Source organism: Hyperoodon ampullatus (assembly GCF_949752795.1).
Source record: "Hyperoodon ampullatus genome assembly, chromosome: 14".
NCBI classification, from domain to species: domain Eukaryota; kingdom Metazoa; phylum Chordata; class Mammalia; order Artiodactyla; family Ziphiidae; genus Hyperoodon; species Hyperoodon ampullatus.
Genome location: NC_136927.1, coordinates 51,173,231 through 51,187,723, shown reverse-complemented (window position 1 = coordinate 51,187,723; position 14,493 = coordinate 51,173,231). Strand labels below are relative to the sequence as shown.

At 48.1% G+C, this 14,493-nt stretch overlaps 1 protein-coding gene across 1 annotated transcript in view; it reads left to right on the top strand.

Annotated features, from left to right (window-relative positions):
- Positions 1–14,493, top strand: part of HIP1 (huntingtin interacting protein 1) — a gene marked incomplete at both ends in the record, with an annotated part of 155,101 nt that overhangs the window by 91,527 nt on the left and 49,081 nt on the right. Inside the window, 1 exon segment of the mRNA XM_079718551.1 lies at positions 14,272–14,335. Within this exon segment, the coding sequence (XP_079574677.1) occupies positions 14,272–14,335 (64 nt within the window).

Below are 14,493 nucleotides of genomic sequence, written 5' to 3'. Positions count from 1 at the left end.
ATCTGGCCCTGAGACCTTCCATTTCTCACGGGTGTTGGGAACTAATATATATATATAATTTTTTTTTTTTTTTGCGGTATGCAGGCCTCTCACTGTTGTGGCCTCTCCTGTTGCAGAGCACAGGCTCCGGACACGCAGGCTCAGTGGCCATGGCTCACAGGCCCAGCCGCTCTGCGGCATGTGGGATCTTCCCTGACCGGGGCACAAACCCGTGTCCCCTGCATCGGCAGGCGGACTCTCAGCCACTGCGCCACCAGGGAAGCCCCCGGGAACTAATATATTTGAAGACACCTGTGACCTTTCTTCCCCATCACTCCTCCCCACCACCACTTTCCCTGATTTCTGTTCTCTCATCTGACCTTCTGTGGTTCACCATCCTAGTTGGTTTCCTTTGCACACGCCCACTTGGTCTGTAATTCTCTTAGAATGGGGCGCCCGGAGCTGAACGCATTATTCGCTGCCCAGCAGCCTCTCCGCACGTGGTAGGATGAAGCAGTACTCCAGGTGAGGCTGAAAGCTGTAAAACCAAGGATTGGCTCTTGTTCTAGATGTTATAATTCTGTTGATGTAGCTCAAAATGAAATTACCTTCTTAAATTTTATTTTATTATGGTGGTCACATCGTACTGTTAACGAACTTACCAGGAATAAGTGCGGTCCTTTTCACCTGGTTTGCTGTTCGCCCATATGTACTAGGATTCTGGGCCCAGGAATATTCTGTTTTGTTGTTTTTAGCCCATGGTCATGGTCTACCAGTATCATCCAAATGCATTTACTCCCAACATCAAGATGATGGTAGCCAGCAACCAGCACCTGTAAAGGCGGACATCGACCCTCATGGACCTCCCTGTCTAGCTCAGGGGACACCAAACTTTTTTTGCCAAGGGCCAGACAGTAAATAGTTTTAGCTTTGTGGCCAGCTGCTCCTGCAGCTGTTACTCCTGCCCCCTCCTCCCCCTCCTCCTCCTCTTTCCTCCTCATCCACCTCCTCTGCTTCCTTTAAAAATGTAAAAACCAGGGGAATTCCCTGGAGGCTCAGTGGTTAGGACTACGCACTTTCACTGCCGGTGGCCCTAGTCGGGTAACTAAGATCCCACAACCAATCCCGGCTCATAGGTTATACTCAGGCTGCAGGTCAGGTTTGGCTGGCAGTCAGTGGTTTTGACCCCCAGTAGCCCCTGTTCTTTCTCATCCTTGTCAATGAGATGTTATAAGAGACTGGTAAGGGCTTCCCTGGTGGCGCAGTGGTTGAGAGTCCGCCTGCCGATGCAGGGGACGCAGGTTCGTGCCCCGGTCTAAGAAGATCCCACATGCCGCGGAGCGGCTGGGCCCGTGAGCCATGGCTGTTGAGCCTGCACGTCCGGAGCCTGTGCCCCGCAACGGGAGAGGCCACAACAGTGAGAGGCCCGCGTACCGGAAAAAAAAAGAGAGAGAGACTGGTAAGCACCTTGATGATGGAAAATCAGACACACACGTTGATGTTTTCCCGAAACGGTGGCCTAGAGTCTTAACGAGGAAACGAGGTCAGTCTGGCCTGGCTTGCTTCCTTGAACGTAAGTTGGTGCCTGGTGAGCGGCGCCGCCTTTCCTTTTGGGAATCTCTCACGAATAACAGGTGGAATTTTGCCACCTTCTCTTTCGGTAAATCACGATTATCTTCACCCTGCGTGGTCTTTGGGCACCGCTCCATTTCCCCACAATCTCGCCAAGCGTGTTACTCTTAACCCCTCGTGTCTTCCTCGTCCGAGTCGGAAGCCTGAGCTCACTCAGCACCGGGAATTCTCTGACAGTCTCCTAACTCACCTTGGGTTTGCTCTTTCAACGCTCTCTGCCTTTTTCAGTTCAAAGATCATTCTGGACAGAAAAGACAGAAGCAAAATAGGAGTTTATTGGGACTTCCCTGGAGGTCCAGCAGTTAAGACTCCCTGCTTCCAATGCAGGGGACGCGGGTTGGATCTCTGGTGGGGGAACTAAGATCCCACATGCCTCGCGGCGCAGCCAAAAGAAAAAAGAAAAAAGTTTATCATCAACATCTCACCATTGCTGAAAGCAGCGTGCCCATCCCTTCTTGTTCTTTTTGCTTTTCGTTTAATAAAGTAGCCCTTTTGGGGGTCCCACACATTTTCTGGAAGCCTCATCTCATTTTGGCTTTAGCTTTCTGATCCTGCTCATACACACAGGCATAGGTAACATGTGCACCCATGCTGCTTTCTTTTTTCATCAAGTACTTCTGAAATTGCAGTCAGAGGAGAAGGAAGGAAAGAATAGAAAGAGGAACAGGAAGAGGATGGTCTTTATCTCCCTATAAACAGTTAACTCTTTGGCGACAAGATCCACTTTCTCCCGCGTCTCCAGCAGCACTGCGTATGGTGTCCTGCACCCAGGCAGCGGGTCTAGGTACAGGGATCATCCCTCACAGTCTGGGAGAGGCCCACCTGGAATTGTGTAGCATAGTCCTACAGCCTAGATGGCGGCCCTGCCCTGCAAAAAGTAGGTATTCAGTCAGAATCATAATTCCTCCATGTTTTCCACCTTTTAAAAAAAAATTGTTTTACACATAACATAAAATTCACCATCTCAGCCAACATCAAGTATATAATTCTGTAGCATTTAGTACATTCATTATGTTGTGCCACCAATCACAACTATCTAACTTCAGCACATTTTTTTCATCGCCCCAAGAGGAAACCCTGTACCCATCAAGCAAGTCACTCCCCATTCTCCCTCCTACCTGAATCTGGCAACTAGCAATCTGCTTTCTGTCTCTTATGGATTTGCCTATCCTGGGTATTTTGTATAAATGGAATCATACAATATGTGACATTTTGTGTCTGGCTTTTTAGCATCATGTTTTTGAGATTCATCCCTGTTATAGCATAATCAGTGCCTCCTTTTTGTGTGTGGGTGTGTGTTTTTATCGTGGTAAAAATGTACATACCATAAAATTTACCATTTTAATCACTTACAAGTGTACAGTTCAGTGGCATTGAGTACTTCCACATTGCTCTGTGACCATCACCACCATCCATCTCCAGAACTTTTTCATCTTCCCAAACTGAAACTCTGTCCCCATTAAACAATAACTCTCCACTTCCCCCTCCTCCCAGCCCCTGGCAAACACCATTCTACCTCTGTCTCTCTGAATGTGACTGCTCTAGGTACCTCATATAAGTGGAATCCAACAGGGTCTGTCCTTTTGTGACAGGCCTGTCTCACTCAGCATAATGTCCTCAAGGTTCAACCATGTTGTAGCAGGTGTCAGGATTTCCTTCCTTTCAGGGCTGAATAATATTCCATTGTGTGGATAGACCATGTTCTGTGTACCCATTCCTCTGTGGATGGACACTTGGATGGCTTCCCCCAGTGTTTTCCACTTTGGTTGCTTGTTTCTTCAGTTGTTCTGGGTGCTTCACAGTCCTGGCCACCCTGCTCCCAACACAGGTTTGTACACCTATTACAGAGTTGACTGACATTTTTTAATCTTCTCAACTTTCTTACTCCATCTTCCCCTCCAGATTATCAGACTGCAGAAGAGCGAGTGCCTTTCCTTTTGCTAAACCCTTCGAAATATGCATGTCCAGATAACTGGATTACTCACCACATCTCCAGAAGCCAGAGGATAGTTGGGGGCTTTAGAATGGGAGGGGAGGGGGAGATGTGATCCTAATTTCAATAGTCCTCAGTTTATGAAGTAGATAAGACTCACAAAATACTAAAAAAAAAGAAAAAAAATACTCTTAATCTGTTCAGGCTGCCATAATAAAATGTCATAGACTGGGTGGCTTAAACAATAGGAATTTATTTCTCACAGTGCTGGAGACTGGGAAGTCTAAGAGCAAGGTGCTGGCTGATTTGGATCTCCATGAGGGCTCCCTTCGTGACTTGTAGACGGCCACCTTCTTGTTGTGTCCTCACATAGTGGAGAAAAAGAGAGCAAGAGAAAGGGAGCCTGCTCTGGTGTCTCTTTTTTAAGGTCACTAATCTCATCATGGGGGCCCCATCCTCATGACCTCATCTAACCTTAAGTACTTCCCAAAGGCTCCAGGTACCATCACACTGGAGGTTAGGGTTTCAACATACAAATTTGGGGGGCACACAATTCAGTCCATAGCACATACCTTTTTTTTTTTTTTTTTTTTGTGGTATGTGGGCCTCTCACTGTTGTGGCCTCTCCCACTGTGGAGCACAGGCTCCGGATGTGCAGGCTCAGTGGCCATGGCTCACGGGCCTAGCCACTCCGTGGCATGTGGGATCTTCCCGGACCGGGGCACGAACCCGTGTCCCCTGCATCAGCAGGCGGACTCTCAACCACTGCGCCACCAGGGAAGCCCCATAGCACATACCTTTTATAAAAGCATTTAAATGAGGCAAAGTATTTAGCCATATGGAGCCTAGCTAAGTGCTAAAGGATTGTAAGAAAGGATATCTGGATATCATTAGTTAAGGCAGCTTATATTTAAATATCAGCAAGATTTTTCATTGGAGAGAAAGAAATGTGACTTGGGAAGGGGAAGATGGAGGTTTCTAGACAGGTGAGTGGAACAAACAAGGTATCACGTGCTGATGAGGATATCTGCTTGGAGAGGGCCGGGCCGAGCAGCCTTCTTCTTCTGTCAGCCCATCCACCTGTCAGGCACAGTGTGTGCACCGGTGGGGGGGGAACAGCAGGATCACATGGTCCCTGCCAGCACAGAGCTCACTGTCTAGTGGTGAGACCGACAACAAGCAAAGGAACCAACAAGGGAATTTCAGGTTGAGATAAGAGCCTCTACAGGAAATAACCAAGATGGTTGTGTCATGATAAAGAGGTACTGCAGGCCAAGGGGTTGGGAGATGCTTTAGATTAGAGAGGCTGCGTAGGAGGTGGTATTTGAACAGGCTGGAAAAGAAGGAACATCCAGCCTTGCAAAGAATGGGAGGCAAAAATCTGACCATTCCAGGCATAAGGAGCATCAGAGACAGAAAGAATTTGAAATGTTTGAACAAAGAGGCAGCCCATGTGGTCGGGGTGTAACAAGTAAGAGGGCGAATGGGAGTTGATGCCAGTGTAGGGCTTTGTCCGCCTTGTGGGAGGGCAGGCTTCATTGGTGGTGGCGGGTTCTGCTCCAGGTGGCGTGATCTCAGGTGTGGTTTATCAAGATCACTCTGGCTGCTGGGCAGAGAGACGCTTGGGGAGGGCTAATGCACTTGGGAAGCTATTTCAGTGGTCCAGTGGGGACATGATAGAGGTTTGGGCTTGGCTGGAGGCAGAGGAGATGGAGAGATAACAGAGGGATTTGGGAGGCGGAAAGGGCAGCATTGCTGATGGGTTGGATGGGAGCACTGAGACAAAGGCAGCAGTTAAGGGTGACTTCTAGGGAGACTGGGAGAGGAATAGTTGGGCAGTGGGGCATGTTGGCAGAAATGAAGAGTTCAAAGCCATGGGCCTGGTTGAGATCACTCAGGAGCAGTAGCGATCTGGGGCGCAGCTGCTGTGGGGTAGAAAGCAAGGCAGGGGACTTCCCTGGAGGTCCAGGGGTTAGGACTCCACGCTTCCACTGCAGGGGGCTCGGGTTCGATCCCTGGTCAGGGAACTAAGATATCCCGCATGCCACACGGTGTAGCCAAAAAGTAAGAAAAAAAAAGAAAGAGAGAAAGTCAGTCAGGTGGATGGCATTGAGGCTGCCAAGTTGCTGAAGGTAGCACAGTGTGGGGAGAGGGACCTGGGTTTGAATTCTGGCTCCACCCATGGCTGCCTGTGCTGCTTTGGGCAACCTGACTTGGAAAACGGGTCAGATTCCCTGCCCTACAGGGGAGGGAGGATCAGAAGCAAATCCCCACGTGCAGCACCTGGTAGGGGCTCAGCTGCTACCACTAATCAATCCGGTGACAACAATGACGACATTCTATTATTATTATTTCTGATCAAGAGAAGAATTCAAAAGACTTGATGTCGGACATCCACTTCCAAGTATCATGGCCAAGACCAGAGCAGTCTCACTCAGTGCTGAAGGCTATATTCGGTCTTCTGTGCCTCGCTTGTCTCTTCCCCGAGCCTCATGTGACTGCGACTCGGTTCTGAATCTGTCATCCTCGCTCAGGCTGCCCCCACCATTACCATGACGTGCCCCAGCAGTCTTTTGAGTCTGTCTCTCTCCGGCATCACAGCCCACCCTCCCCCATTGCCAGCCTTGTTCCTCTCCAGGAGGAGCTGACGGCCCAAAGCATCCCTTTCTACCCTGCGCAGCAGGTATTAACAGGACCACCTGCCTCATCTGTTTACCCCAAGCCTCCAAACCTGATGCGGTGAGGCATGCAGCGTGCAGCCCCCGTGCTGGGCAGCATCACCAAGGCCATCGGTGGTGGCCACCTCTGGCTTTGCTGAGCAAATGCCTCCCGCCCACTGATGCCCTTTTCATTCCTTCTGTGTCCTTTCTAGCCTACTTCCTCCTTTCTCCTTCTGCCCTGCCTGGTCGCAGGTTTTCCTACACTTGGCCCGGGCACTGGGCCCTCTGGTCCCTGGCTTTGGAACCTGCCTCCCGCACTGGGCACATCCTCCGTGCCTGCCCCTGCCATGGAACCTTTGCGAGCCAGCCCGGCCTTGGCAGCCCAAGCGCTGGTCCCTGCCAGCAGCTGTGTGCGTGACCTGACTGTGGCCAGCTGCCCCCGCAGCACGGGCCCAGGCCTGGCCCCCCGCAGAAGCAAAGCCCGAAGTTTTCCCATTGGCTGCAGCCTGGCTGAGGCTGTCTGAGGGAGCAGAGGACAGGGCCGGGGGCGGTTGGGGGTGGGGGGGAGCGGAAAGCCGCCCTTCCTACGGTGCCTGCTGATAATTGGCCCTCCGGAACCAGCCTGGGACGCGAGGGCCAGCTGGGTCAGGAAGTGGTGTACAATGCTGCTCTTTCAGGGGGGACACTGCACGGTCTGAGGTCCTGTGTGACTCCGGCGAAATCTGTAGAACAGCCTGTTCTCAGAGGATGTTCTCTAACCTAGGCCGGAGGTGGGCAGTGGAGCCCCGAACTTCCCACCCTCAGCCCTGGGAGCGCCCCCCAGGCATTGCCCAGCTCCGAACCCAATTATTTACTTCAGAGAGAGTCTGGGGAGGGAAGGGAAAGAGAGCAGATTTTCTCAAGAGACCATGAATCACATACCTGGTACTTTTTAGAGGCAGGCGCACTGGGAAGCAGTCATTAAGTCCTTAATGATTTAATAATTTATTAAGACTCTGCCCCGCCTTAGCAGCTGCGGGCCCACGAGGTCAGAAGGCAGGGTCCTCGCCCTTGGGATTTTAATCTTGGCGGGGAGGTAAGACAATATACTTGTTGTCAAACACACGAAGAGAAATGGGAATTTAAAAAGAAAGAAGGAACGAATTCGAAATGATTGGCCAGAGTGGCCTCGCAAGTCTAAAGGAAGGTCAAGTTTGGACTGTGCTCAGAAGACGGGGCAGGATTTGGGATGCAGAAGGAAGTGAGGGGTGTGTGACGTGGGGTGGCATCCCAGGCACCGAGCATTGCACAAGTACAGGAAACTCAGCCTAGCGTGGAACTTCCGCCCTGGATGTATCCGGTGTCTGAGATTCCGAGGGCCCTGGAGGACCACAGCCTGCCTTTACGGGCCCAGAGGCTCAGCCCTGCCTCTGAGCCCAAAAAGCCTGCTACAGAAACCGGGTGGTGGGCCTGCAGCTGTGGACTGGACCCTGCCCGACTTCTCGGTAGGGAAGCGTTGGTTGGAGAACTTCGGGCATGTTGGCTGCAGTGGGTGGGCACTCCCAGGAACCTGCCAGAGCTGCAAGAGAAGGGTCTGGGGCAGTCCTGACCAGGGCAGACAAGGCTTGCAGGTGTCTTGTAGCTATTGATTTGGGTAGAGACTTCGTTCCATAGCCCAGAGCTAGGCTAGGTGCTGTGTTGGGGTCCTGGGCTCGTACTGGGGCTGTGACTCTGAATGTCCACACAGAAGTTGTTTCACACTTTCCTTTTTCAGGGCACTGAAAAGGTAACTCCTCAAACTCAGGAGGACGGAGTGGCGTTTGTATCCGGTCCCTCCCCTGCTCAAGAGCCTTCTGTTGGGATTTCCCTGGTGGTCCAGTGTTAGGACTCCGTGTTTCCACTGCAGGGGACATGGGTTCAATCCCTGGTCAGGGAACTAAGATCCCGCATGCCACAGCACGGCCAAAAATAAAAAACATCAAAACAGAAGAGCCTTCTGTGGATCTCAGTGTCCACCAGATCACAATTTCTTGCCTTTATATACAAAGCCCACCATCATCTGAAGGACGTTTACAGAGTCTAACAGTGAGAAGGAACCTAAAAATCACCTAATCCAGCCTGAGCCTGTAAGTCTTTTTCACAGTAACCCTAAGAAGACGTTGCCATGCCTCTGCCTATATACTTCTCATAATGGGGAATTCTCTCTTTCATGAGACAGCTTTAAGTTTATCCAAAAATGGCCTGACTGTACTTCTACCCATTGGTCTAGTTTTGATCCCTGGAGTTATTCTTCCTTCCACATGACCACCTTTAAGAATATTGATATTCCTCTAAGTTTTCTTCAGGCCCCAGGCTTATCCCAGTCCAGGTCACTCTCTTTTAGAAGTAGTCTAGTTTGTTGGTTTCCTTCATAATGTACAAGGTCTAAAACTGAATAGTGTTTTACATGTGAATTTATCTTCATAGAGAATTAGAACCATCCTCTCCCTCATTCTGAACACTGTACTCCTTTTAATACATCCAGAGCTCAGACTTGCATTTTGATCAGCCACATCACAGTGTTGCTTATATTAAGTTGGAAGCTAAATAAAACACCTAAATCATTTTCACAAGTGCTGCTTTGACTCATATCTCCCCTGTGCCAGTGAGTTTAGACCTAAATATAGGAAACTTCCTTTATACCTGCTAGATTGCATCTAGTGAAGTTTCACCCATTTTTCCAGTCTGTGGAAATCATTTGGACTCTGGTTCTGTGTCTCTGTGGTGTGGAGGGCCATGTCTCATGTGGGGATTGTGATCCAGAGCCTGAGCTGTGGAGCCCCACTTCCGAGTCTGAGTTCCAGCTCTACACTGGCTGGTAGAGCAGCCTTGGGCAATTTACATAGCCTTTCTAAGCCTTGGTTTCCTCATCTGTATAATGAAGATGATTGATACTAATACTCACTTGTAGGATGTAGAGTTATAAGACTTTAATGAGATAATTCATACAAAATACTTATTAACACAGGGCTGGGTAGTAAGCACTCATTAGCTGCCATTATCTTGATGATTATAACCACCGCTACTGCTAGTTCACTTCCTCAATCTTTTAAAAATGACTGTTTCTCACCCCCAAGCCCCCCCAGCCTCATTGTCCTTTGCTTACAGTGTCCCCTCAGCCCCAGATGCCTGCCTCTTTCTGCCACCTGCCCAGCTTCAAAACCTCTGCAGCATCTTTGATTCTTCCTTCTGTTATGTTCCCTGTAACTGGAAGCTCCTACTGGCCAATCCTATTGTAATTGCGTCATAGCCCACCTTGTGTCGGGTTCTTTCCATTTCACTTCCATCTTTTAGGTTGAGCCCTTTATTCCTTCACTTCTCTGCTATTAATAGCTGCCTCCTTCAACTCTCTTCCCTTCAGCTGCTTCCATCCTTTCCCGCCCCCTCCGAAGCCCACTGGCCCTGCACACCCAGTGCTACCTCCCTTTCTGCCTTCATCCCCCGTTCTGCCCTTGCACACATGTGGCCCTGCAGCAGAACCGGCCCTCGTGTTCCAAGCTTTTCCGGAGCTGGGCTCGAGGATCCGGCCACCCGAATAGTATGACCTTGGGCAAGTGGCTTAGCCTTTCTGTGCAACAACCATAAGTGCCCTCGAATCTGTAGGCAGCGTCATTGAGAGAAGTCAGTCAATGGCAGGGGAGGCACCGGGGACAGACAGGTGACCCCTTTCTTCCTTTGACAAAGTTTCCCTGAGCAGCATCGCAGTTTCACAGGATCTCTCCTTTCAACATGTAGAGTATAGGATATTTTCAGTTTTCAGACACACACACACACACACACACACAGTCTACAGTTACAAACTCATGGTATATTATTTTATGTGGCTTAAGGGAATTTTAAGGATTTTTTGTTTATTTTTGTAAGCAAGGCTCATACTGACCACAAGCTTGGGCAATTGGTCTTTGGTCCATCAGTATAAATAGATATTTGTGGACTAAGTCTAAACCCCACCCATCACAGTCCTCCCTCAAGGCCCTGACGCAGTTTCTAGCATTTCCGGCCAACATGGATTTCTCTTTTTCCATCACAGCCTGTGCTACTGGCTGTCTCTACCAACCACCTAGAACTTGACCACATCCAGTTCGCACCGTACTGGATTTGCATCTCTTGGTGTCACCTTACATATTTAGGTCCCTTATAACTCCTTATGGACGCAGGCAACCTTTAAAGGCTCGGCAAATGTGGTCACTTTGCCCAGAGGTCTGTCTGCAGCCAGGATCCCATCATGGTTCTAGAGCCAGGAGAGAAACATAGTTGAAAGCATGTAACTCACCTGAGGAAATCTGTAGGAAAGAGGATGACGTGGGACAGGCCTGGAAGCAGAAGCTGAGAAACAAGTTCCAAGGAAGGACTTGTGAAGAGGAAGCTGGAAGCACTGGGTCTCCACAGGATACAAGTGCTGCCTCACTGGGAGATTTTAGGGGGATAAACTTTTTACTTCTTTCTTGCAGCATCTCTTATATGAGATTCCTTCTGGACTGGTCTTAACCGTTGCACTGACAGCCAACAGCTGTGCTCAGTGGAGCCCCCTGCGTGTGCTGTAGGGAAGAGGGAAAGGAGTGTCTGCACTCTCCTTGTCTTCGGAGGTGACTGAGCATGATGGGGAAAGGACCCTCTGTTAGTCTCCTGGGGCTGCCATAATGAATTACCACATAATGTGTGGCTTAAAACAACAGAAATTTGTTCTCTCCCAGTTCTGGAGGTTAGAAGGTCAAAATAAGGGTGTCAGCAGGGCCGTGTTCCCTTTGGAGGCTCTAGGGAAGAATCCATCCTTGCCTCTTCCTAACTTCTGGTGGTTGCTGGCCGTCTTTCTCATTCCTTGGCTTGTAGACACATCACTTTAGTGTCAGCTTCCATCTTCACATGGCTGTCTTCTTCCTGAGTGTCTGTGTCCCTGTGTCTTCACTTGGCCTTCTTATAAGGGCACCAGTCATACTGGATTTAGGACTCACCCTAATCCAGTATGACATCATCTTAACTAATTACATCTGCAAAGACCCTGTTTCCAAATGAGATCACATTCACAGGCGCTGGGGGATTTGAACTTGAACGTGTCTTTTTTGGGAAGACACAGTTCAACCCACAACAGAGCTTATGCTATTAAAGAAGTTGAGTCTGGCTCACAGACATAGAAAACAAACTTATGGTTACCAAAAGGGATGGGGGAGGGAGGTAGATAAATTAGGAGTTTGGGATTAACGTATACACACTACTATATATTGGATTGGCCAAAAAGTTCGTTCGGTTAGTGAATACATTGTTCAATAAAGTTCTTCGTGAAAATGAAAAACATCTTTTATTTGTACTTAAAACCCAATGAATTTTTTGGCGAACCCAATATAAAATAGGTAAACAACAAGGATCTACTATAGAGCATAGGGAACTATACTCAATATCTTATAATAACCTACATGGGAAAAGAATCTGAAAAGGAATATATATATATGTATAACTGAATCACTTTGCTGTACACTTGAAACTAACACAACATTGTAAATTAACTATATCTCAATTTAAAAAAAAGAGTTGATTCTGGTAGAGGAAAAAAATACGTGCAATAGTGGACTTAAAGAACACACCCAAAAGTTATGTAAACCAGATATAAAAGACCATATCTTAGTATAACCTGTTTTGTACCAAATATACTCATATACATGGACATATACATATATGACATATACATAAGTATGTATTTTTTCCAGATGAAGATTCAAACACAAACAATAAAATACAAACAATAAAACACTTAGAGGAAAACGTAAGAGTCTATCAGTATAAACATGGGGCAGGAGAAACCGTAAGTAAACATAGAAGCTATAAAAGATAAGATGAACATACTTCACTAGGTAAGGCAGTCAACAACCATGAGAACATATAAGAAAATACTCAAAACTTACTAGCAGTCAGGAAATTACAAGTTCATGATGAAATGTCGCTACACCCGTAAGACCGACAAAAATGAAAAGAAGTGATAACCCCTGTTGGAGGGGATACTTTTTTTTTTTTTTTTTTTTTTTTTTTTTTTTGCTGTACGTGGGCCTCTCACTGCTGTGGCCTCTCCCGTTGTGGAGCACAGGCTCCAGACGCGCAGGCTCAGCGGCCATGGCTCACGGGCCCAGCCGCTCTGCGGCATGTGGGATCTTCCCGGACCGGGGCACGAACCCGTGTCCCCTGCATCGGCAGGCGGACTCTCAACCACTGCGCCACCAGGGAAGCCCCCGGAGGGGATACTTTTGAACATCGCCAGTGGAAATGTTAATTGTTAGAGCCTGTTTACAAAGCCTAATGACAGCCTTGTTTAGATCCTGATTAGAACAGTTGCAAGAAAGTTGTTTGTTTGTTTTTTTAACACAAGAGAGAAATGTGAACACTAACCATTTGATGACATTAAGAAATTATCCTTAAAATTTTAGGTGTGATCATAGTATTATGGTTAAATTTTAAAGAGTCTTTTTTTTTTTTTCTTAGAAGTTCATACTGAAATATTTACTGATAAAATGGTATAACGCCTAGAATTTACTTCAGATAATCCAGGGAGCAAGGGAATCAGTGACCAATGGTATAAAGCAAGGGTCAGCACACTAGAGGTGCAGGCCAAATCCAGACCACCTCCTGGTTTTGTAAATAAAGTTTTATTGGAATTCAGCCACAGTCATTCAGTTCCGTATTCATTTAGTATCGCTGAGGTGGCTTTTTCCCTCCAGCAGCAGAGCTGAATAGTTGTGATGGAGACCATGTGACCTGCAAAGCCTAAAATATTTACTAACTGGCTCTACAGAAAATGTCTGTGACCCCTCACCCATAAGGATGCGTGTTTGGCTGCAAGTTCATAATAATTGGTGCTGGGGACTGACTATATGAGGGCTTATTAGACTAATCATCATATTTGTGTGTGCTTGGACTTTTCCATAATGAAAAGTTTAAAAAAAAAAAAAGTGGACCCAGTAATCTCACTCCTAATACTCTATCCCTTGGAAACGAAAGCCTCAATTAATAAGGGTATATGTATAAGAATGTTTACTAAAATAGTTTACTGGAAATAAATTGCCTTCCAATACGGGATGCTATAAATCACATCCACCCACACCATGGAATATTATGTTATCTTTTTAAAGAATGAACTAGCGTTTTACCAGTTCACTTGGAGAATGTTTCATGGGATATTTTCAAGTGAGAAGAGCAAGATGTAAAAAAGTCTGTACATGACAGTCCCAGTTTTATAGAACAGTGACAAAAATAAGTCCTTTGGAATGTAGGGGTGTGTGTGTGTGCGTGCACGTGTGCAGGATGCATAACAGGTTGTTAACATGGGTTGGGGATAGAATGATGTCTGTGGAAGGAAGCAAAGCAAAACAGAAAAAGGCTGTATTTCAAAAAACAGCCTACATGATACGATCCCATGTATGTGTGTGTGTAAGTTATATTTACATGTATAACGTGCTTTGCTTACTTCAGAAGAGAGTTACGATTTTTAAAACGACCAGAAAGGAGTGAATATTCAGCATGCCCTATGATAGAAGTAAGAAAATAAAAGGGAATTTGGTTAGGAGCTGGAAACTGCTCAAGAGCAGGGAAACAAGAGAGGAGAGTGACCACTGTCAACCCGGGCCAGCTAGGGTAGGCTCCATGGAAGGTTCTAGCTGTGAGAGAGGGGTGGCTGGACGGTCTTTGAGCCACAGCCCCTCCCTGATCTCAGCGCCTCTTCCTCCTGCTCCCAGAGAAATAATGTTTCCCTGGGAGATGAAAGGCATCCCTTTGTGCAGGCTTTAATTGCCATGTTGGGCCAAGTGAATGAGTGGCATGCGGGCGCAGCAGCTGGGCACAGCCAATGCCAGGCAGCAAAGCCCGCTGCCTTAGGACAGCCCGGGCCAGCTGGCCTGGGAGTGCTGCCCACCTCTGCCCCCCGCAGGGGGCCCTGCAAGGGGACAGTAGAGCAGAGGGGTCTGCGGAGGGAGGGGAAGGGGCGGGGCGTCTGGGAGGGTCCCAGCAACTGTCAGAAGCTTATTCATGTCATCCTCCTTCCCCTCCCCCCTCCCTCTTGTTTTTCAGACTGTCAGCATCAATAAGGCCATTAATACGCAGGAAGTGGCTGTAAAGGAAAAACACGCCAGAAATATCCTTTTGGATGTTGCTCGGAGGACGGACCCCAAGGGGGGTCAAATGGCGGGGGGCGGGGGTGGGGAATGAGGTCGGGGTGAGCCATCCTTGCTCAGCTTCAGGAAGGAGAACCGGCCAGGCCCCAGCAGGGTCTGAACAGTGTGGGTTGGCAAC